Source organism: Balaenoptera musculus, chromosome 1 (assembly GCF_009873245.2).
Source record: "Balaenoptera musculus isolate JJ_BM4_2016_0621 chromosome 1, mBalMus1.pri.v3, whole genome shotgun sequence".
In the NCBI taxonomy this organism is placed as follows: Eukaryota; Metazoa; Chordata; class Mammalia; order Artiodactyla; family Balaenopteridae; genus Balaenoptera; species Balaenoptera musculus.
The window spans coordinates 805,147-828,545 of NC_045785.1; the positions used below are offsets into that span (position 1 = coordinate 805,147).

The following is a 23,399-nucleotide window of genomic DNA, read 5'->3' on the forward strand; positions in this document are numbered from 1 at the left end:
TTCCAAATAACAGGGAAAAAAGGAATAAGTAGCAACTTGATCAAACCAATGAAAACAAGAAAACTGAAAGTGAGGAAACAATATGATAAAATGAATAGTAGACAAAACTAATGGAAGTAGTAAAACAAAGTGTGTCAATATTATGCTGCAAATACACTGGATTCTCCCCCTAAAGGCAGACAACATTAGTCTGGGTCCACAGACAAAACCTGGCCCCTAAAAGACACACAAAGTCATTAAAAAAGGATAAATATCGGGGGGCGGGGAGGACAAAGGGATATGAGGTGAAGGTGAAGCAGAGGAAAGCAGGAGTGGCCCTGTCGTTACTGTGGGATCAGCTGGATATAGAGGTGCCATGAGCAGCAGGATGAAGGGGGATGTTTGGTTCTGGTGAAAGGCACAATTCACGATAAGAATACAACTATAAACCCTCATGCATGAAACAATAAAGCAGCTGAACAGAGCCCTCTGTTAGAAGTGTAAGGAGACCTCTTGCACTGTTGGTGGGAATGTAAATTGATACAGCCACTATGGAGAACAGTATGGAGGTTCCTTAAAAAAATAAAAATAGAACTACCATACGACCCAGCAATCCCACTACTGGGCATATACCCTGAGAAAACCATAATTCAAAAAGAGTCATGTACCAAAATGTTCATTGCAGATCTATTTACAATAGCCAGGACATGGAAGCAACCTAAGTGTCCATCAACAGATGAATGGATAAAGAAGATGTGGCACATATATACAATGGAATATGATTCAGCCATAAAAAGGAACACAACTGAGTTATCTGTAGTGAGGTGGATGGACCTAGAGACTGTCATACAGAGTGAAGTAAGTCAGAAAGAGAAAAACAAATACCATATGCTAACACATATTTATGGAATCTAAAAAAAAAAAAAAGAAAGAAAAATGGATCTGAAGAACCTAGGGGCAGGACAGGAATAAAGACGCAGACTTAGAGAATGGACTTGAGGACACGGGGAAGGGGAAGGGTAAGCTGGGACGAAGTGAGAGAGTGGCATGGATATATATACACTACCAAATGTAAAATAGATAGCTAGTGGGAAGCAGCCGCATAGTACAGGGAGACCAGCTCGGTGCTTTGTGACCACCTAGAGGGGTGGGATAGGGAGGGTGGGAGGGAGACGCAATAGGGAGGAGATATGGGGATATATGTGTATGTATAGCTGATTCACTTTGTTATAAAGCAGAAACTAACACACCATTGTAAAGCAGTTATACTCCAATAAAGATGTTAAAAAAAAAAGTGTAAGCAGAACGTCTCAAAGATTGGGTCATAAGGGAAGATGGATGTGTGGAAGGAACATGGAGGGAAGCCAAAGCATCTTGACAAAAAAGAACAGAGCTGGGGGAATCACCCTCCCTGACTCCAGACTATACTGCAAAGCTACAAGCATCAAAACTGCATGGTACTGGCACAAAAACAGACACATAGATCAATGAAACAGGAAAGAGAACCCAGAAATAAACCCATGCGCTTATGGTCACCTAATCTATGACAAAGGAGGAAAGAACATACAATGGAGAAAAGACAGTCTCTTCAACAAGTGATGCTGGGAAAACTGGACAGTTACATGTAAAAGAATGAAATTAGAACATTCTCTAACACCATACACAAAAATACACTCAAAATGTATTAAAGACCTAAATGTAAGACTGGAAGCTATAAAACTTTTAGAAGAAAGTGTAGGCACAACACTCTTTGACATAAATTGTAGCAGTATTTTTTTGGATCTGTCTCCCAAAGCAAAGGAAACAAAAGCAAAAATAAACAAATGGGACCTAATTAAACATAAAAGCTTTTGTGCAGTGAAAGAAACCACTGACAAAATTGAAAAGACAACCTACTGAATGGGAGAAAGTATTTGCAAATGATATGAATGATAAGGGATTAATATCCAAAATATATATAACAGCTCATACAACCCAATATCAAAAAGCAAACAATCTAATTAAAAAATGAGCAGAAGGGAATTCCCTGGTGGTCCAGTAGTTAGGAATCCACGCTTCCACTGCAGGGGGCCCGGGTTTGATCCCTGGTCAGGGAACTAAGATCCCGCATGCTGTGTGGCCTGGCCAAAAAAATAAAAAATAAAAAATAAACAAGTTAAAAAAAAATGAGTAGAAGACCTGAATAGACATGTTTCCAAAGAGGACATGCACATGGTCAACAGGCACATAAAAAGATTCTCAGCATTGACAACCATCAGGGAAATCCAAATCAAAGCCACAATGAGATATCACCTCACACCTGTCAGAATGGCTTTCATCAAAAAGTCTACAAATAACAAGTATTGGAGAGGATGTGAAGGAAAGGGAGCCCTCATGCACTGCTGGTGGGAATGTAAACTGGTGCAACCACTGTGGAAAACAGTATGGAAATTCCTCAAAAAACTAAAAATAGAACTACCATATGACCCAGCAATTCCACTCTTGGGTATACATCTGCAAGAAACAAAAACACTAATTTGAAAAGATATATGCACCCCAATGTTCATGGCAGCATTATTTACAATAGCTAAGATATGGAAGCAACCTAAGTGTCCATCAACAGAGGAATGGATGAAGAAGACGTGAATATATACAACAGAATACTACTCAGCCATGAAAAGAATGAAATCCTGATGTTTGCAGCAACATGGATGGACCTAGAGGGTATCATGCTTAGTGAAGTAAGTCAGACAGAGAAAGACAAACACTGTATGTTATCACTTATATGTGGAATCTAGAAAATAAAACAACTGAATGAATATAACAAAACAGAAACAGACACACAGATATAGAGAACAAATTAGTGGGTACCAGTGGGGAGAAGGGTCAGGGAAGGGGCAAGATAGGGGTAGAGGATTAAGGGACACAAACTACTATGTATAAAATAGATAAGCTACAGGGACTTCCCTGGTGGTCCAGTGGCTAAGACTCTGCACTCCCAATGCAGGGGGCCCAGATTCGATCCCTGGTCAGAGAACTAGATCCCGCATGCCGCAACTAAAAGATCCTGCATGGCACAACTAAGACCTGGCGCAGTCAAATAAATAAATAAATAAATAAATAAATATTTTAAAAAATAGATAAGCTGCAAGGATATACAGGACAGCACAGGGGCTATAACTGATATTTTATAACTTTTTTTTTTTTTGGCTGCACTGCACGGCTTGGGGGATCTTAGTTCCCCGACCAGGGATTGAATCCGGGCTCACAGCAGTGAAAGTGCCGAGTCGTAACCACTGGACCACCAGGGAAGTCCCTATAATGGCTTTAAATGGAATATAACCTATAGAATTTTTGAATCACTATGCTGTAAACCTGTAACTAAAAAAAATACCTCCACAAACTCAGAGTCCCAGTAAGAAAGAAAACACAATAGAAAAATTGGCAAATGACTTGAAAAAAAAAAAAGCCCACGGAGCAGCATGAATAATGTGAATAATCCAGCTAATAAATCTGTTTACAGCCATTAAATACACTTTCGTCATATGCACATATCATATTTATAAAATCAATCTTGCCTTTGGTCACAAAGAAAACTTTAACAAATTAAAAAAAAGACTTTGCAGATTATATTGCCTGAGCATAATTCAATTTAATAAACTTATAAATAAATAAATCTAAAAAGTAATGATGACAAATTTTAACTACTGGGAAATTAAGAAAGACATCCCTAGTGATTAAGTGCAAGGTGTGTGTGTGTGCGCATGTGTGTTCACAGGTGTGCGAGTGTTGGCTGTGTTGCCAGCCACGTGTGCCACTGACTAGCCACGCAAGCGTGGGCAGTGCGGGCAGCAGCCTCACGTGATCGTGGTGGAGGGGACGCGGAGGGCGGGGACCCCGTGCCCAGGGAGCAGCAGGGTACTCACAGTCGGGCACTGCTGATTCTTAAACACGACCTTGAACCTGGTGGAGACCGCTCCCGGGACGATCGGGGTGAAGATGACGGGCACTTTGATGGAGCTGAAGGGGCCAATCTCCCCCTCTGTTATCTGCACGGCAAGAGAGGTGGGCAGGGCCGCTCAGCCTTCACGTTGCCGTCACGGCGTCTCCCGTGGCCTCACCACAGCCGGGTCACTGCGGGGGCGAGTGGTGGCAGCCCCCGTGTGTGCACTTGCTCTCCTGATGACCCAGTCCTTGCACACACATGCACAGCCCCCATGCTCTGGCTGGGGAGGCCCTGCATCGGTGTCTCCTCTGAGCTGGACTAGGGGCACCCAGGGCCCTGCCTCTGCGGCTCTGGGCCCGCCCGGCCCCAGCCTGAGACAGGGCAGCTGGACACCGGCTGAGACAGCTAACTGCCCAGAGGAGGCGAGTCCAGCGGCCAGACTAGTCTAGTCCGGCTCTGGTCAGATGGACGGACCACCCTGACCTGACACCCTGACCTCTCCCAGTGAGAACTCCGTCTGTCCCTCGTTGGGAGGTACAGTCACGATGGTGGTCAAGGCCACTCCCTCTGATTCTGGAAGAGAAGGGTCCAGGTGTGAGGCTGGCCGGGCATGGCTGGGCAGCTCTGCCACACCCACCTGAGGCGTGGCCACCCCCCACCTGTCCTCCCGGGACGCTAGGGCACCATCCGGCCCCCTCCCTCTCCAGACCAGGTGCTGTTCTGGGGCTCGTGGGGGCCACCCCAGCCCTCCTGCACAGACAGCTCGTCCTGACAATGCCATCTCCTGCTACCCCACCCTTCCCCAGGGCTAGGGGCCACAGGAGGCTATCACTGTGGTCCCAGGTTCGCGTGGATGTGCCCCCACAGACCCCCTCCCCCCATGGCCACCTCCTGGTCAGGGACCTCAGGAACTCGGCGACCCCCAGCTCAAGCCCCAGGCCTGGGGCTTCTCAGGTGGATTTGGACAGTGGGCACCGCGGCCTCTGGAGCAGGAGGCTGGGGGGGGAGAGGGTCCCTAGTTGCCCAAAGCCCCAGCGCAGGGAAGGGGGTGGGTGAAGGACGCTAGGCCCAGGGCAGCCCGGCGGGTGCAGCGGCCTGAGAGCAGCGCATCGGAGAGGGGACAGCTAAGAAGTGGACCATCTGGGGCTTCACTTTGAAGCAGGAGGAGTGGAAAGTGGGCTCAAGGGGGTTTGTATTAAGATGAGGAAACAGCAGGGTGCCGTGTCAGGGCTGGGCCAGGGTGGGGTGTGGGGAGGGGGTCAGCCATTTCCCAGCAACCCACCGGAACCGGAGGGGCTGCTGAGTCCTGGAAATGCAACACAATATCCACTTTCAGGTGATAATAAAATGTTCGCAGCCTAATTTTCCCACTTATTTAGCCTTGTCTGTGTGCACGTTGCCTGCTGACTGGCGAGTGGATAAAGAACCTGGCACCTCTCTGCTCTGGAGCGCTACTCAGCAATGAAAAAGAATGAACTGGGGACCCACACACAACACGGATGCACCTCATGACATCACACTAATCCCTCACGACATCACATCCCTTCCCCACTGGTGGGCCATGGATCCCGCCCCGCCCCTCGGGATTTGGGGGGGCACCCCAAAAATGGCAGGCCATCCATCAGGAAGGGCAGACCCTGCTTCCTCTCATCCGAGAAGGTCTTCCTGTTGACTTTGCATGTGAACAGACCCAGTTTGATAGAAGAGGCGAAGGTCAGCGTCCCTTCTGAGTCCTTCCCCAGCTGGGCTGCCAGGCTGGCCCCGTGGAGAGCCCAGGTGCACGGCTGCGGCCTGCCCCAGGCTACCACAGGGTGGCATGCACCATTTCTGGGGCCTGGGGTTGTAAAGGCAGAGGCCCCCAGTTCTGGCTCCTCCAATTTGGCAGACTTCTCACACAGCCAGCAGCTACGACTGTCACCAAGTTGGGTGGGGGAGAGTGGGCCAGTTGGCTCCCAGCACCCCAATGTTTACGTCCTTGTCTGCTTCAGGAGTTACCTCGGTGAGAGCCCAGACCTGGGCCCGCAGGGTCCTTCCCTGTGCCCTGAGTCCAGGCCAGACCCTGGGGTCAGCTGCTTCATCTTGCATGGATGCTGGTTGGGGTCACTCGGTGACCCAGGGTGGAATCGTGTAGGTCAGTTTCCTGGGAATACGGTGAGCTTCCACTAATTCTAGAATCAGGCTTGTTAATGATTAGGAAGACTTTCATTAATTATGTGTGCAGTGTATCTGCTCCATGTGTCCATTCTGTTCTGTCAGTCACAGAGTGGATATTTACTCACTTCCTGGAGTTAGAGGCATTTCGACATTTTAGAACATTCTCAGCAAGTAGCTCTTTACTGTCTTTTCCTGATTCCAGTGGACAAGTTGCTCCTTACTCATCCTCAACAGTACACGTGTTGTACTGCTTCTTTCATGTTTCCATCTCTATCTTCTAGTTCCCTAATTGTCTCTTCAGCAGTGTCTAATCCACAGTTTAACCCAGTGATTGGGGTTTTGTTTGTTTTCAGTGATCATATTCTTACTGCTAGAAGTTTTATTTGGTTCATTTTCTTTATTGTTTTAAAAAAATAAATTTATTTATTTTTGGCTGTGTTGGGTCTTCGTTGCTGCGTGCGGGCTTTCTTTAGTTGTGGCGAGCAGGGCTACTCTTCGTTGTGGTGCGCGGGCTTCTCATTGCGGTGGCTTCTCTTGTTGCAGAGCACGGGCTCTAGAGCGCACGGGCTTAGTTGCTCCGCGGCATGTGGGATCTTCCCGGACCAGGTCTCGAACCCATGTCCCCTGAATTGGCAGGTGGATTCTTAACCACTGCGCCACAAGGGAAGTCCCTCATTTCCAATTCTACTTGATCTTATTCCTTTGTGATTTTTTCAGTGTATTAAGTGTGCTTATTTTATTTTCAATGTCTGATAATATAATATCTGAAGCATGCAAGATCGTAATGCTCTCTATCGTTTGTTTGTGCTGAGGGATTTCTCTCCCATTTCTTTTTTTTAGTGTAAACTTCTGCAAGTTTTGACAAATGCATACAGGGTGTATCCCCCACCACAATCAAGATACAGAATATTTCCATCACCTCCCCACCCGAATTCTCCCTGTGCCCCTTAGTAGTCAATCCCTCCCCTGCTCCTGGAAACCACCAATCTGTTTTCTGTCCCTACAGTTTTGCCTTTTCCAGAATGACACATAAATGGAATCACATGGTTTGCAGTTTTCTGCATCTGACGTTTTTCATTAGTGTGATGTCGTGAGGTGCATCCGTGTTGTGTGTGGGTCCCCAGTTCATTCCTTTTCATTGCTGAGTAGCGCTCCAGAGCAGAGAGGTGCCAGGTTGTTTATCCACTCACCAGTCAGCAGACGCTGGCAATCACAGAGAAACCCTCTACATGCATTCACGTGCAGGTTTCTGTTTGAATTTAGTTTTCATTTCTTTGGGTAAGTACCTAGGAGTGGGGTTTCTGGGTTGTATGGTGTTTGTTCGACTTTATAAAAAATTGCTGAACTGCTCTCCACAGTGGCTGCACCACTGTGCACTCCCAGTAGCAACGGACGAGAGTCACGGCAGCACCTCACCAGCACTTGCTTCTGTCGGGTGTTGGGGTTTAATCTCGCCCTTCTAACAGGCGTGTAGTGACGGCCCATCGTGGTTTTAATTTGTTTTTCCTTCTGTCTACTGTTGTCGAGTGTCTTTTCGTGTGCTTACTTGCCATCCACACATCTTCTTTGGTCAAGTGTCTGTTCAAGTCATTTGCCCATTTGAAAACTGGGTTATTTGTTTTCTAATCGAGGTTTCAAAGTTCTTTACACATTTTGGATCTGTTCTTTATCAGGTCCGTGATTTGCTAATATTTTCTGCCAGTCAGTGGCTTATCTTTCATTTTCTTAACAGTCTGTTTAGAAGAGCAGATAGTTTTAGTTTTGATGAAGTTTAGAGGTTATTTTTTTTTTTTGGAAGTACAGTTTATAAGTTTAAAGAATGGATCATGCTTTTGATGTCATATCTAAGAAATCTTTGCCCAAACCAAGGTTACACAGATTTTCTCCTATGTTTCTTTTAGAAGTTTTATAGTTTTAGGTTTTACATTTAGATCTATGATTTTGAGTTGTTTTTGTTTACAGTGAGAGGAATGGATGGAGGTTAATTTGGGGGCATATGGTTACCTAATTGTTAAGGTCTCATTTGAGGACAAGACTTTCTTTCTCCAAGGAATTACCTTTGCATATTTGTGTGGGTCTAGTTTTGGACCCTTTATCCTGTCCCATTGAATCCCTGTGTCTCTCCCTCTGCCAATATCATGCTATGTGTTACTCCAGCTTTAGAGGAAGTCTTGAAATCAGGTAGTCTGAGTCTTCTAACTTTGTTCTTTTTCAAAATTGTTTTAGTTATTTTAGGTCCTTTAGATTTCTATATAAATTTTATTTATTAAAAAAATTTTTTTTATTATTTATTTTGGCTGCACTGGGTCTTAGTTGCAGCACACAGGATCTTTAGCTGTGGCATGCATGCGGGATCTAGTTCCCCGACCAGGGATCGAACCCAGGCCCCCTGCATTGGGAGCTCGGAGTCTTACCCACTGGACCACCAGGGAAGTCCCTCCATATAAATTTTAGAATCAGCTTGTCAATTCCCAGAAAAAGCCCTGCTAGATTTTGATTAGAATTGCATTCATCTACAGTCAGTTTTGGGAGAACTGACCTCTTAACAATATTGAGTCTTTCCATCCACAAGCTCCATGGATCTCCCCATTTATTGAGGCCTTTGATTTCTTTCATCAGAGTTTTGTAGTTTTCAGCATACAGACCCTGAACATTTTTTCTTAGCTTCATAACTTAGTAGTTCATGTTTTTGGTGCTATTATAAATGATACTTATAAAAATTTAATTTCCAATTGTTAATTTCTATCTAGAAATACACTTGATTTTTGTATATTGTATCCTGTGACCTTGCTAAACGCACTAGTTCTGTAACTTTTGGGGGATTCTTTGAGATATTCTAGATAGACAGTCATGTTGTCTGTGAATAAAGCTGATTTTATTTTTTTCTTTTCGAACTTTATTTCTTTTATTTCCTTTTCTTGCCTTATTGCACTGAATAGCTATGAGTGAATGAACATTGCTGTACTCCCAACCTTCAGGAAAAGCAGCCAATCTTTCATCAAGTAGGACGTTAACTGTTAGGGTTAGTTTTTCTTTCTTATTTTTCAAAGATGCCCATCATCAGGTTGAGGAAATTTTCTTCTACTCCTAGTTCACTGAGATCTTCCATCACAAATAGATATGGAATTTTGTCAAAAGCTTTTTCTGCATCTGTTAAGACAATCATAATGTTTTTTCTTCTTCTGTTGATATGGTGAATAATATTGGATGACTTTTGAATGTTGAACCAGCCTTGTGTTTGGAGGACAGACCCCACTTGCTTATGATGTATTATCCTTTCTCACATCCTGCTGGATCCATCTGCTAGTATTGTAATGAAGACGCAGAGCAGTTTTTGACTGTGAGCACGTGCTTCCTGGCACTTTATCTGTGGAGCTCCTTGAGTTCTGAGCTGAAGCTGCACTTTTCCGGAGAGAGTTGGCCTTTGTGTGGCTGGGCCCCAAAGCTCTTCCAACCTGGGACCACCTTCCCCTAAAGTCTCGGCTGGAGACAGCAGGGGGTCACAGGTCCAGGCTGCAGACCCACATGGGACTGGCTGATGGTTTTCTTTTTTTTTTTTTTTAAAATAAATTTATTTATTTATTTATTTTTGGCTGTGTTGGGTCTTCGTTGCTGCACGCGGGCTTTCTCTAGTCATGGCGAGCGGGAGCTACTCTTCGTTGTGGTATGCAGGCTTCTCATTGCGGTGGCTTCTCTTGTTGCGGAGCATGGGCTCTAGGCGTGCGGGCTTCAGTAGTTGTGACACGCAGGCTCAGTAGTTGTGGCTTGCCGGGTCTAGAGAGCAGGCTCAGTAGTTGTGGCGCACGGGCTTAGTTGCTCTGTGGTATGTGGGATCTTCCTGGACCAGGGATCGAACCCATGTCCCCTGCATTGGCAGGCGGATTCTTAACCACTGAGCCACCAGGGAAGCCCTGGCTGATGGTTTTCAATTATCAAGGTGACCCCCTCGCCACCTTTAAAGGGCAAGGGGTCCATGCTGCTGCTTCCTTGCTGCTCTGCTCTGTGGCAGTTCATACTCGTGATGCACTTGTCCGCCACGTGTGCAGCCCTCTGAGGCAGACCCTTTGCTCTGACCACTCCTGCCGTGCCCCACGCTGCAGCCGTGGGGAAGGTTCTGGGTCAGCAGGTCTCAGAGGCCCACGCGGGGAGCTGCACAGCTGATGTGAGGACCCCCACGAACCTCCCGTGGGGGGTGGCCCAAACTCCACTCGGAAGGCGGCCCCTCCCAACGTGTGGTGCTGGGGGTCAAGGCCAGCTGACCCCCTGAGCCAGCACAGGAGGCAGAGGAGGTGAGGAGGGAGCCCCACCCACTCACCCTCTGTCCCCCTGGGAACAGAACCACCTGTGTGCACACCAGCGTCTCTCCTCTCTCCACGTTTTGTAACCTCTGTTCTGACCCACTGATCCATGTGTCCTTATCTGGACCACACTGTCTTGATTACTGTAGATTTAAAGTAGGTCTTGAAGCCACGTGTGAGATTACAAAAATGGTCTTTTGAAAGATGCTTTCCTGGAGTATTAGAAAAATACTGAGGCAGGGGTCCCATGTACCCCTGCATCCCATGTTCACACCAACATTTATCAACAGTCCCCCAGGGCCTTCCCTGGTGGTGCAGTGGTTAAGAATCTGCCTGCCAATGCAGGGGACACGGGTTCAAGCCCTGGTCTGGGAAGATCCCACATGCCGCGGAGCAACTAAGCCTGCAAGCCACAACTACTGAGCCCAAGTGCCACAATTACTGAAGCCCATGTGCCTAGAGCCATGCTCTGCAACAAGAGAAGCCACTGCAATGAGAAGCCCGTGCACTGAAACAAAGAGTAGCCCCCGCTCGACGCAACTAGAGAAAGCCTGCATGCAGCAACGAAGACTCAACGCAGCCAAAAATAAATAAAAAATAAAATAAACAAATTTATACATTAAAAAAAAAAACAGGGCTTCCCTGGTGGCGCAGTAGTTGAGAGTCTGTCTGCCAATGCAGGGGACACGGGTTCGAGCCCTGGTCTGGGAAGATCCCACATGCCGCGGGGCAACTAGGCCCGTGAGCCACAATTACTGAGCCTGCGCGTCTGGAGCCTGTGCTTTGCAACAAGAGAGGCCGCGGTGGTGAGAGGCCCGCGCACCGCGATGAAGAGTGGCCCCCGCTTGCCACAACTAGAGAAAGCCCTCACACAGAAACGAGGACCCAACACAGCCATAAATAAATAAATAAAATAAATTTTAAAAAAAACAAAAACAAAAACAAAACAAAACAAAAATATGGAAATGCAAGTACCTAAAATATCCAAAGCAAATACCTTGCCAAAAAAAAGAGCAAAGTTGGGTGACAACACTACGTGGCTTCAAGGCTAACTCTAAAGCTACAATAATCCAGATGGACGGTGCTGGGTCAGGAGAGGTAAATGGATCAACTGATCAGCATACAGAGTCCAGAAATATACCCACACTTTCAATCCATTTGCAACAAAGATAACAAATCAATCCATCAGGGAAAGGAAAGTATTTTCAACCCGCGTTGCAGGAACAATGGGACATACACGTGGGAAAAAGAAGAGCCTTGGCGTCTACCTCACATCACACACAGAAATTAGCTGGACCACAGACCCAAACGTAAGAGCCATGTCTTATGTCCTTATGGCCTTGGGATAGGGGAAAAGTTGCTGTAAAGGCATAAAACACACACCTCAAAAGAAATGATGGGTAGATTTGCAAACATTAAAATTAAGAACTCTGGGACTTCTGGGACTTCCCCGGTGGTCCAGTGGTTAAGACTCTTTGCTCCCAATGCAGGGGGCCCGGGTTCAATCCCTGGTCAGGGAACTAGATCCCGCACGCATGCCACAACTAAGAGTTCGCATGAACTAAAGATCCCTCATGCCGCAATGAAGATCCCGCGTGCCGCAACTAAGACCCGGCGCAGCGAAATAAATAAATAAATAGAACTTTGGGACTTCCCTGGTGGTCCAGTGGTTAACACTCTGCACTTCCAATGCAAGGGGTGATGGTTTGATCCCTGGTTGGAGAACTAAGATCCCACATGCCACGTGGCGTGGCCAAAAAAATAAATAAAAAATAAAATAAAATAAAATAAAATTAAGAACTCTGATTTAAGAAAAGAGATCATAAAGGGAGTAAAAGGACAAGCCACGACTTCGACCTGGAGGCAATATTTGCAGCCTCCTAACTGACAAAGGTTAAGTATACAGGATCTGGAAAGAACTCCTATGAATAAATAAGAAAAGACAAACAACCCCATAGAAAAGTGGATGAAAAGCTTTAACAGGTATTTCATACAAAAGAAAATACAAATGGTAAACAGGCACCTGGAAAGACAGGCAACCTCGCTGGTGGTGTGAGGAGTACAAACGGGAGCCTCCTTTCCCAGGCCTCCAGACCGGCCCCACGGAGCTGCCCAGTGGGACCCAGCCACGGGCCGCGGGTGGCTGTGAGCTCTTGAAATGTGGCTCTTGGGAAGGAGGAACGAAATTCTCCTATGACTTAATTTTGGTTAATTGAAATCTGAATAGCCAGATGTGACTAGTGGCAGCTGCATTGGGTAGCGCAGTCCCAGCTGCAGCCACGTGGGACAAGAACAGACGTAGTAATAACAGTGAAGCCGCGCGTCCCCCGCGATGCGGCAAAGACGCGCCCCAGGGAGACTCACACACATGGAGACGCCGCCTGAGCCCCTGCGCGCACGGCCCACGCCGTGAAATCCCCCTGATGGGAGCCGGTGGGAGTGGCCTGTGACCGAGGCATGTTCGTGTGATGAGCCGCCACGCAGCGGAGGACCCCCGCCCAGTCCACGTGGATGCCCCACACAGCTCAGCAGCCAAACAACTCAGGATGCACTCGCCGCGGCTCCGACGCAGGAGAAATCCAGCCATTTCTCACCGTGAACATGGATGGGAAAAGTAAAGGGAGGCAAGGAAATGCTGAAGACAACGCCAGAGGGATGTCCCGGGGGGAGGCGGTGTGTCCAGCGAGGGCGGCCGCACGGACCCTCGTCCTCCTCAAGCTCCGCCTGGGCTCGGGCTGCCTACACTCTGGCTCTTCTTTAAACTGTCCTCACGTGTTATACGCACTTGACTTCCAGACGGAGTTCAGGGCCGCCCCAGACAGCCTGGGGCCTTCAGCGACCCCATCAGCAGAGCCCCCAGACCTCCTCCCCATCCCCTCCCTCCCTCCATCAGGCAGGGCTCCTCAGAAGTCCCAACAAGGACCACCAAGGGCCGGGAGGAGGGCAAATTCCCCCTGTGGCCAGCCTGGTGGTCCAAAGCTGGGGATTTCCTTTAAGTCTTCTGTTAGCTTAAACACGGATGCAAATTTTAATCCACTCCATAACCAGTATGTAGTTGAATATATAAATACGTATGAATATTCTCTTACTTACTTAAAACTGGAGCCCTGGAAAAATTCTGCACCGCCAAGACCCCTGGCACCACACTGGCACCACACTGGCACAACCGGGCTTCGCCGGACGCAACCGTGCTCGGAGTGGCTCCCGGAATCTGTCCCTCTGGGGCCCTCCGACCCGGCCTGCCAGGCCCTCTGCCCATCAAACGGCTGGGACCCGGGGCCCTGCCGCCAAGGTGCCCCAGAGCCGCGTGCTGAGCGCAGGCCACGGGCCCGGCTCACCTATGGGGCGCCCCTCCTCCTGTTCCTTCACGTCCAGCTTTCCGGACTCCTTCTGGCTCGGCACGTCTGTGGGTGAGGACTCATTGCCCTCCATCAGCTGCTCAGAAAAACTGGTGGCGATTTTATCGTAAAAACCTTTGTCTTCATATGTAAAGCTACTGCTCTGAAAAAGAGAATGTGACACCTTTACTGGCACTTTCCACTTGCCTTTCCCATCAACCGTCCAGACCCGCCATCTGGGGAGGGCCACGTTGAGAGCCAGGCTGTGATCCCGGCTGGGGGCGGCGGGATCCCACACCACCCCTCAACAGCTCTCTGGCGACCCGTGCCGGGCTCGTCCGGGGCTCAGGCCCCCTCTAGCCCGGGCGGGCTCCTCCTCGGCCCTGTCCCGGAGCCTGCTGCATGTGGGCACACAGCCAATTCCTCCAGGACGCCTGCTCTTCCCCCACGTGGGCTTGGGCCCCCCAGGCTCCAGCCCCGAGCTCTCCTGGCTTCAGCTCAGATCCCAGCAGGCTGAGAGTGGCCCAACCCCACCTCTGCTCCTTTCCCAGAGGTCACTGACCCCCAGTCCTCTCCCCTGGGCTCACAACAGACTGACCGAGTGCCTGCCGCGTGCAACTCAGGGGCCATGGGGGGACACACGGGGCACTGCCTGGCTGGAGCTGCCGTCCAGCTGGACAGACACCCACCAGGAGAGGGCTGGTGCCCGCGGGGAGCCGTGAGGGCCCAGGCGCTTGTCCTCACCCCCAAATAATCCCCCCCAGGGTCCACTGGCTGCGCTGGAAGTTGTCTCCACTGATGGGGTCCCACCTGTTTCTGCTTCCTCAGCAGCACACGTGCACAGCCTTCCCGTGAGAGGACCAGGGCCCCCCTCGCACCTTTGGGAGAGGTGCAGGTGCGGGGCAGGGTTTGCTGTGCTTTTCAGCCTGGGGTGTCTGGGCTGGACCGCCCGTCCCCACAGGCTGGGACTTTAGGGCCTGGAGCACTTGGCCACCACCTTGCCAACACTTGTGACGGGACAGCATCCTGCTGCCCTAGGTGCACTCCTTACGGAGACAGATCTCTTCCACCTAGACTGACTGTAGGCCGTCCCGCTGCTGGGCCTTCTCCCGGCCACATCGACGTGGCCCCCTGTACACTCGTGGGACTGTGTCTCGGGGCAGGAGACGCCACATGCTGCCCTCGGCTGAGCAGTCACGGCGTCGGCCAGGAACAGCAGCACACTCACTGTGTTGAGGGCCGACGGGGACGTGTCCGTCTCACAGCACTCTGATGCCAGGAGAAACCTGAACCTGGTGCCCAAGCCCCCGAGGTTGGTCAGCGTGACGGTCCGGGATGCAGTCTCACCCACCACATAGCTGCCGAAGTCGATGAGCTCCTTGTCGAGGGACAGCTGCCAAAAGACCCCGAGTGAGCCAGGGTGACCACACCAGGCTCACAGCAAGGTCTCCTCTCCCACCTGTCACCCTGCACCCCTGAGGGGACACAGGAGCTCTGGCCCTGTCTTCATGCTCAGGGGTGAGGCCTGCCTCTGGCTCATGGGGGGAGGCAGGGCCTCTGCACAACCCAGGACACAATCCACATCCCAGAAATCATAGACCTGTGTACTGATCATGACAGTTTGGGAGCACCTGAGTCCAAGTTTTAAAAAGTCAGGGACTTCCCTGGTGGCGCAGTGGTTAAGAATCTGTCTGCCAATGCAGGGGACACGGGTTCAAGCCCTGGTCCGGGAAGATCCTGCATCTGCAGAGCAACTAAGCCTGTGCGCCACAACTACTGAGCCTGCTCTCTAGAGCCCACAAGCCATAACTACTGAAGCCTGTGCTCCTCAGCAAGAGAAGCCACCGCAATGAGAGGCCCGCGCACCACAAAGAAGAGTAGCCCCTGCTCACCACAACTAGAGAAAGCCCGCGTGCAGCAACGAAGACCCAACGCAGCCAAAAATAAATACCTAAATAAATAAATTTATTAAAAAAAAAAGTCAAGCCAGCTAAAAAGAAATGAGCTATCAAGCCATAAACAGACATGGAGAAACCTTAATCTAAGTGAAAGAAGCCGATCTAAAAAGGCTCCAAACTGTATGATCCCAATTCTATGACTTTTGGGAAAAGGCAAAACTATGGAGATAATAAAAAGATCAATGGTTATATATTAATAAAAAACTCAATACAGCAAGAAGATATAACAAGTACAGTCAGTTACACACCCAGTGGAAGACTATCAAAATATATGAAGCAAAAACTGATGGAATTGAAGGAGAAATAGAAAGTTTTACAATACTCCTCCTCTCATGATAACAAACAGAACAACCAGACAGAAGATAAGTAAGGAAATACAGGACTTAGGAACATAATAAACCAATGAGATCTAACAGACGTATACAGGACACTCCACCCAACAACAACACACATGTTATTCTTAGGTGCACACAGGACATTTTCCAGGATTGACCATACGTTAGGCCACAAACTAAGTTTCAATAGACTTAAAAAGATAGATATCATAAAAAGTATCTTCTCTGACCACAACAGGATGAAGTTAGAAATCAATAACATAAAGAAAACAGAAAAATTCACAAAATTGTGGAAATTAAACAACACACTTTTAAGCATCAAATGGATCAAAGAAGAAATCACAAGAAAAGTTATAAAATAATAAAAATGAGTGAAAACAAAAACACAACATACCAAAACTTATGGGATGCAGTGGAAGGGGTGCTAAAGGGGAAATTTATAGCTTACATTAAAAAACTTACATTACAGGGGCTTCCCTGGTGGCGCAGTGGTTAAGAATCCACCTGCCAGGGCAGGGGACATGGGTTCAAGCCCTGATCCGGGAAGATCCCACATGCCACGGAGCAACTAAGCCTGTGCGCCACAACTACTGAGCCTGCGCTCTAAAGCCCACGAGCCAGAACTACTGAGCCCATGTGCCACAACTACTGAAGCCTGTGCTCCTAGAGCCCATGCTCCACAACAAGAGAAGCCACCGCAATGAGAAGCCCCTGCACTGCAACGAAGAGTAGCCCCCGCTCGCCTCAACTAGAGAAAGCCTGTGCAGAGCAACAAAGACCCAAAGCAGCCAAAATTAAATAAAATAAATAAATTTATTAAAGAAAAAACTTACATTACATTACATAGCTCACGTTAAAAAACAAGACAGGGAGTTCCCTGGTGGTCCAGTGGTTGGGACTCTGAACTTTCACTGTGGAGGGCCAGGGGTTGATTCCTGGTTGGGGAACTAGGATTCCGCAAGCCGCATGGTGCAGCCAAAAAACCAAAACCAAAACCAAAACCAAACATAAAACAAGACAGATCTCAAATCAACAACTTATGTTTGCTACTCAAGAAATTAGGAAAAGAACAAAGTAAATCCAAAACTAGCAGACAGAAGAAAATAATAAAGATCAGAGCAGAGAAAAACAAAAGAGAGAATAGAAAAATAAAGAAAATTAATGAAATCAAAAGTTGGTTCTTCAAAAAGATCAACAAAATTGACAAACTTCTGCTAGATGGACTAAGAAAAGAAAAACTCAAATTACTAAAATCAGAAATGAAAGTGGGGACATTAATACTGATTCTACAGAAGTAAAAAGGATTGTAAGTGAGTACTATAAACAATCGTACCAACAAACTGCAACAAACCCAGATGAAATGTACAAATTCCTAGAAACACAAAACCTACCAACACTGAACCACAAAGAAATAAGACAATTTGAATAGACCTATGACTAGTAAGAAGATTGAATGTATAATAAAAAATCTCTTGACAAAGAAGAGCCCTGGACCTGATGGCATCACTGATGAATTCTACCAAACAGTTAAAGAATACCAATGCTTCTCAAACTTTCCAAAAAAACTGAAGAGGTAGAAACACTTCATAACTCATTCTAGGAGGATGGCATAACCCTGATACCAAAGCCAGACAAAGGTACCACAACAAAAGAAAACTACAGACCAAAATCCCTTATGAATATTGATGCAAAAACCCTCAACAAAATATTAGCAAACAGAATATACACAATGGCCAAGTGGAATTTATTCCTGGAATGTAAGGATGGTTGAATGTCAAAATATCAATCAATGATGTATGTGACATCAGCAAAATGAAGGGGAAAAACCCACATGATTATCTCAATTGATGCAGAAAAAGCATCTGACAAAATTCAACACCCTTTTATAATAAAAGCACTCAACAAAATAGGAATAGAAAGAAACTACCTTTATATAATAAAAGCCAAGTACGAAAGACCCACAGCAAATATAATATTCAATGGTGAAATACTGAAAGCTTTTACTTTAAGATGAGGAATGAGGGAAGGATGCCTGCTTTCCCCACTTCTATTCGACATAGTACTAGAAATTCTAGCCACAGCAATTAGTCAAGAAAAAAACGGTATCCAAATTGGAAAGGAAGAAGTAAAATTATCTTTGTTTGCAGATTACATGATCTTATATGCAGAAAATCCTAAAGACTCCACAAGAAAGCTGTTAGATCTAATAAACAAATTCAGCAAAGTAGCAAGATACAAAGTCAACACACAAAAATCAGTTGCATTTCTGTACATGAACAATGAACAATTTGAAAAGGAAATTACAAAAATAAATCCATTTACAATGACATAAAAAAAGAATAAAATTTTTAGGAGTTATCTTAGCCAAGGAGGTGAAAGGCTTGTACAATAAAACTACAAAACATTGTTGAAAGAAGACATAAATAAATGGAAACACATCCCATATTCATGGACTGTAAGACTTACTATTGTTAAGATATCAATATTACCCAAAGCAATCTACAGATTCAATGCAATCCCTATCAAAATTCAAATGACATTTTTTACAGCAACAGGAAAATCCATTCTAATATTCATATGGAATCGCAATGGACCCAGAATAGCCCAAACAATCTTGAAAAGGAAAAACAAAGCTGGAGGAGTCACTCTTCCTCATTTCAAAACTTACTGCAAAGCTACGGTGATCAAAACAGTGCAGCACTGGCATAAAGACAGACATATAGACCAATGGAGTAGAACAGACAGCCCAGAAATAAACCCTCACATATATGGTCAAATAACTTTTGACAAGGGTGCCAAGACCATTCAATGGGGGAAAAGACAGTCTTTTCAACAAATGGTCCTGGGAAAAGTGGATATCCACATGCAAACGAATTACCTAATTCCATACACAAAAATTAACTTAAAATGGATCAAGGACCTAAATGTAAGACCTAAAACAATAAAACCCTTAGAAGAAAACAAAGGGTAAAATCTTCACAACACTGAATTTGGCAATAATTTCTTAGATATGACACCAAAGGCGCAGGCAACGAAAGAAAAAATTGACAAACTGGACTTCATGAAAATTGAAAAAATTTTTATATCAAAAGACATTTTCTATAGAGTAAAATGACAACCCAGAGAATGGGAGAAAATATTTGCAACTCATATATCTGATAAGGGGTTAATACCCAGAATGCACAGAGAACTCCTAAAACTCAACAACAACAAAACAAATAACAACCAAATTCAAAATGGGTAAAGGACTTGAATAGACATTTTTCCAAAGAAGACATACCCATGGCCAACAAGCACATGAAAAGATGCTCAACATCACTAATCATCAGGGAAATGCAAGTCAAAGCTACAATGAGATACCACCTCACACCAATCAGGATGGCTCCTGTCAAAAAAAACCAGAAAACAACAAGTGCTGGTGAAGATGTGGAGAAACTGGAACTCTTGTGCACTGTTCGTGGGAATGTAAGATGGTGCAGCTACTGTGGAAAACAGTGTGGAGGTTCCTCAAATGATTAAAAATAGAACTACCTTAGTTGCTGCTCCTGCCCCATTGTCACATGCCCCTCCCCCTCTCCTGAAGTGACTCGAGGGGACTTAAAGGGTCAGCACACTTTTTTTCATCCCCTCCTTCATTTTTCTCTTTTTCCTCATTTGTGAGTCAGACATTAAAGGTTAGGACATATACAGGGAAAACCAGGAAGTGACCAGGCATGCCTAGGGAAAGGCTCAGAAAAGACCTGGGAAGACGGTAAGGTTACATCTCAGGCTGATCCTCAGCACAGAGAGAGCTGACAGCAATCAAAAAGCAAACAAACAGAAACAATAACAAAACACAGCAAACCCTGGGAAAGGGGAAAATCTGATTTCCAGAGTTACCACATTATTAGATTCAAATGTCCAGTGCTCCACAATCATATAAAGAAACAGAAAGTATGATTCATTCAAAGGAAAAATAAATCAACAGAAACTGTCCCTGAAAAGGACCTGATGGCAGGTCTACTTGACTAGGACTTTAACACAACTGTCTTAAAGATGCTCAAAGAGGTAAAGGAAGATGTGAAGGGAGTCAAGAAAATGATGTGTGAACAAAATGGAGCTACCAATAAAGAGATAGAAAACCTAAAAAGAAACAACAACAACAAAAATCTGGAGCTGAAAAGTAACACAACTGAAGTGAAAACTCAGTAGCAGGATTCAGAGGTTGATCTGATCAGGGAGAAGACAGAATCCGGGAACCTAAAGATGGGACAGTGGGGTCATCGAGGCTGAGGAACAGGAAGAAGAAAGGCTGAAGAAAACTGAACAAAGCCTGAGGGGTCTGTGGGACACCATCAAGGGGCCAATATTTGCATTGTGGGGTCCTAGGAGGAGGAGAGAAAAGGGCAGAGAGAATATTTCAAAAAATAATGGCCGAAAGCTTCCCACATTCGATGAAAGGTATGATATAAACATCCAAGAAGTTCAACAAACCCCAAGTAGGATGAACCCAAAGAGACTCGTGTTGAGACACCTTATAATCGGACTGTTAAAGGCCAGAGAAAAAGAGAGAATCTTGACAGCAGCAAGAGAGAAATGACCCGTCACACACAAGGAGCCTCAGTAACATTATGGGCAGGTTTCTCATCAGACTCTTTGGAGGCGAGAGGGCCGTGAGCCCATTTATTCCAAGTGCTCAAGGAAGAAAAATGTCAGTTGAGATCCTACAACCTTTAAAAGTGAGGAAGAAATCAAGACAGTCCCAGATAGACAAAAGCTGCGGGAGTTCCTCACCACAGACTCGCCTTCAGGAAATGCCCCAGCGAGCCCTGCAGGTGAGAGGAAAGGGCCCCAGACAGTAACTCCAAGCTCAGCAGAGGGAAACACATGGGCAATTATGGAAGCTGGTGTCACTGTCGCAATGGTTTGTAACTGCACTTTTAGTTCCTACATGGTTTAAAACACTAATACATTTTTTAAAAAAGCAATTATTAGTCTAAAAGCTAGTGTTACTGTAACTTTGGTTTGTAACTCCACATTTTGTTTTCTATATAACTTAAGAAACTAATGCATTTAAAAATTTTAGTTCGTGTTACTGGACACACAAGTTATACAAATGTAATTTTGTGACATTAACGACTGCGCAGAGTGGGAGCAAAGCTGTAAAGGAGAAGAGTTTTCGTAAGCTATCGAGGTCAGCTAATACAAACCCAAATCAGACCGTTATAACTCTAGGATGTTAAATGCAATCCTCATGGGAACCACAAAGAAAATACATAAAGGGAGATGAGAAAGGAATTTAAACACTTCACTGCATAAAATCAACTAAACATAAAGAAGACAGTAGCGCAGGAAATGAGGGACAAAAGAGCTATACGGCAATGAAAACAAATAGCAAAATGACAGAAGCAAAGCCCTCCATAGCAATCAGCCTGAAAAAGGAAGGAAATTCTGACACAGGCTACAACAGGGATGGACCTTGAGGGCACTGTGCTCAGTGAAGTAAGCTGGTCACAAAAGGGAAAATACCATGTGATTCCACCTATATAAGGTACTTAGAGTCATCAAATTTGTAGAGACAGAAAGCAGAATGGAGGACGCCAGGGGCTGGAGGGAGTGTTTAATGGGGACAGAGCTTCGGTTTTGCAAAATGAAGAGTTCTGGTGAGGGCTGCACAACAGTGTGAAAGTATTTACTACCCCTGAACTGTGCACCTAAAAATGGTTAAGATGGTATATTCTATGCTACGTGTATTTTACCACAACTAAAGCCTGAAAAAAAAGAGACTTAAGAACCTAATAATCAAATGCAATGTGTGAGCTTGACTGTATCCCAGCTTAAAAACTCACAGTTATAAAAGCTGGTTTGGGGACATTTCAGTACATTTGAATGTGCACTGGGTGATAGGTGATAGCTAGGAATGTGGTTAATTTTATTCTGGATGCATGCTGACATTTTATAAGGATGGGTGTTGAGCGTTGTGATGTTGCTAATTCACTTTGAAATGGGCCAGCAAAAACAGACAGGTAGACAACTGAAGCGAGTGCGGCAAATGTTGACAATGACTGGACTCTGGAAGTGGGTATGTGGATACACATTGTACTATTCTTTCTGCTCTTCATTACTTTGAAATTTTTCTTAATTAAAAGAAAAAATCAACTCTGCACAGCAAAGGAAATCACCAACAAAATGAAAAGGCAACCTATGGAACGGGAGAAAATATTTACAAATCACACACCTGATAAAGGGTTAATATCCAAAATATATAAAGAACTCACACAACTGAATAGCAAAAACAAACAAACAAACAAAAAAAACCCCAAACAATCTGATTTACAAATGGGCAGAGGAACTGAATAGATATTTTTCTAAAGAAGACATCCAAATGGTCAACAGGTACATGAAAGGTGCTCAATATCACTAATCATCAGGGAAATGCAAATCAAAACCACAATGGGCTATCACCTTATACCGCTGGAATAGCTATTATCAAAAAGAAAGAAATAACAAGTGTTGGCGAGGACGTGGAGAAAAGGGAACCCTCGTGCACTGTTGGTGGGAACGTAATTAGTGCAACCACTACGGAAAACAGTATGGAGGTTCCTCAAAAAATTAAAAGTAGAATTACCATATGATCCAGCAATTCCACTTCTGGGTATTTATCCAAAGGCATGAAATCAGTATCATCGGAAGAGTTGTCTGCATGCCCATGTTCACTGAAGCACTATTTACAAAAGCCAAGACATGGAAGCAACCTAAGTGGCCATTGATGGATGGATGGATAAAGAAAATGTGGTACATATAAAATGGAACGTTATTCAGCCATTAAAAAGGAAACCTTGCTATTTGCGACAACCTGGATGGCACTGAGCTAAGTGAAATAAGTCAGGCAGAAAAGACAGATACTGTATGATCGCACTTATATGTGGAATCTAAAAAACGTGGAACTCACAGATACAAAAACAGATGGTGGTTCCCAGAGGCAGGGGTGGGGGTGGGCAAAATGGGTGAAGGGGGTCCAAAGGCACAAACTTCAGTTATAAGGTCTGGGGATGTAAGATGCAGCATGGCGACTATAGCTCAAAAAAGAAAGGAATCAAAGGGACCCCACAGAGCTTTCAGGAGGAGCAGGGTCTCCTCTGACCCAGGGTTCCTGCAATCTGGGCTCCACCCAGCGCAGGACTCGCCTGGACGTTTCCAGCATTGCCGCGGGTGCCCACCTCCCCAGACTGGACGCCTCAGGCTCCAGCCGCCCACCCTCCCAACCCGGACGCTTGGCGAGAACTCACGGAGCATTTCTTCGCTGAACATTTCAGTGGAACAGAAAACTTGCCCGTCTGAGCCAGAAACGAGACATTTCCTTCCAGATCTTTGTTTACCTAAAAAATAAAACCACCCAACCACCCACGTTTGCAGCTTCCCGCAGTGACATG

General features: G+C 45.9%; 1 protein-coding gene across 1 annotated transcript in view; it reads right to left on the reverse strand.

Moving 5' to 3' along the window:
• The window catches only part of CFAP74 (cilia and flagella associated protein 74), an 81,517-nt gene that overhangs the window by 19,515 nt on the left and 38,603 nt on the right, over window positions 1-23,399 (reverse strand). The window contains exons 17-21 of the mRNA XM_036868970.1: window positions 23,256-23,345; window positions 14,923-15,087; window positions 13,695-13,857; window positions 4,401-4,477; window positions 3,885-4,007 (exon numbers count right to left, since the gene is read on the reverse strand). Coding sequence (XP_036724865.1) covers window positions 3,885-4,007; window positions 4,401-4,477; window positions 13,695-13,857; window positions 14,923-15,087; window positions 23,256-23,345 — 618 coding nt within the window. The remainder of the gene's footprint in view (window positions 1-3,884; window positions 4,008-4,400; window positions 4,478-13,694; window positions 13,858-14,922; window positions 15,088-23,255; window positions 23,346-23,399) is intronic.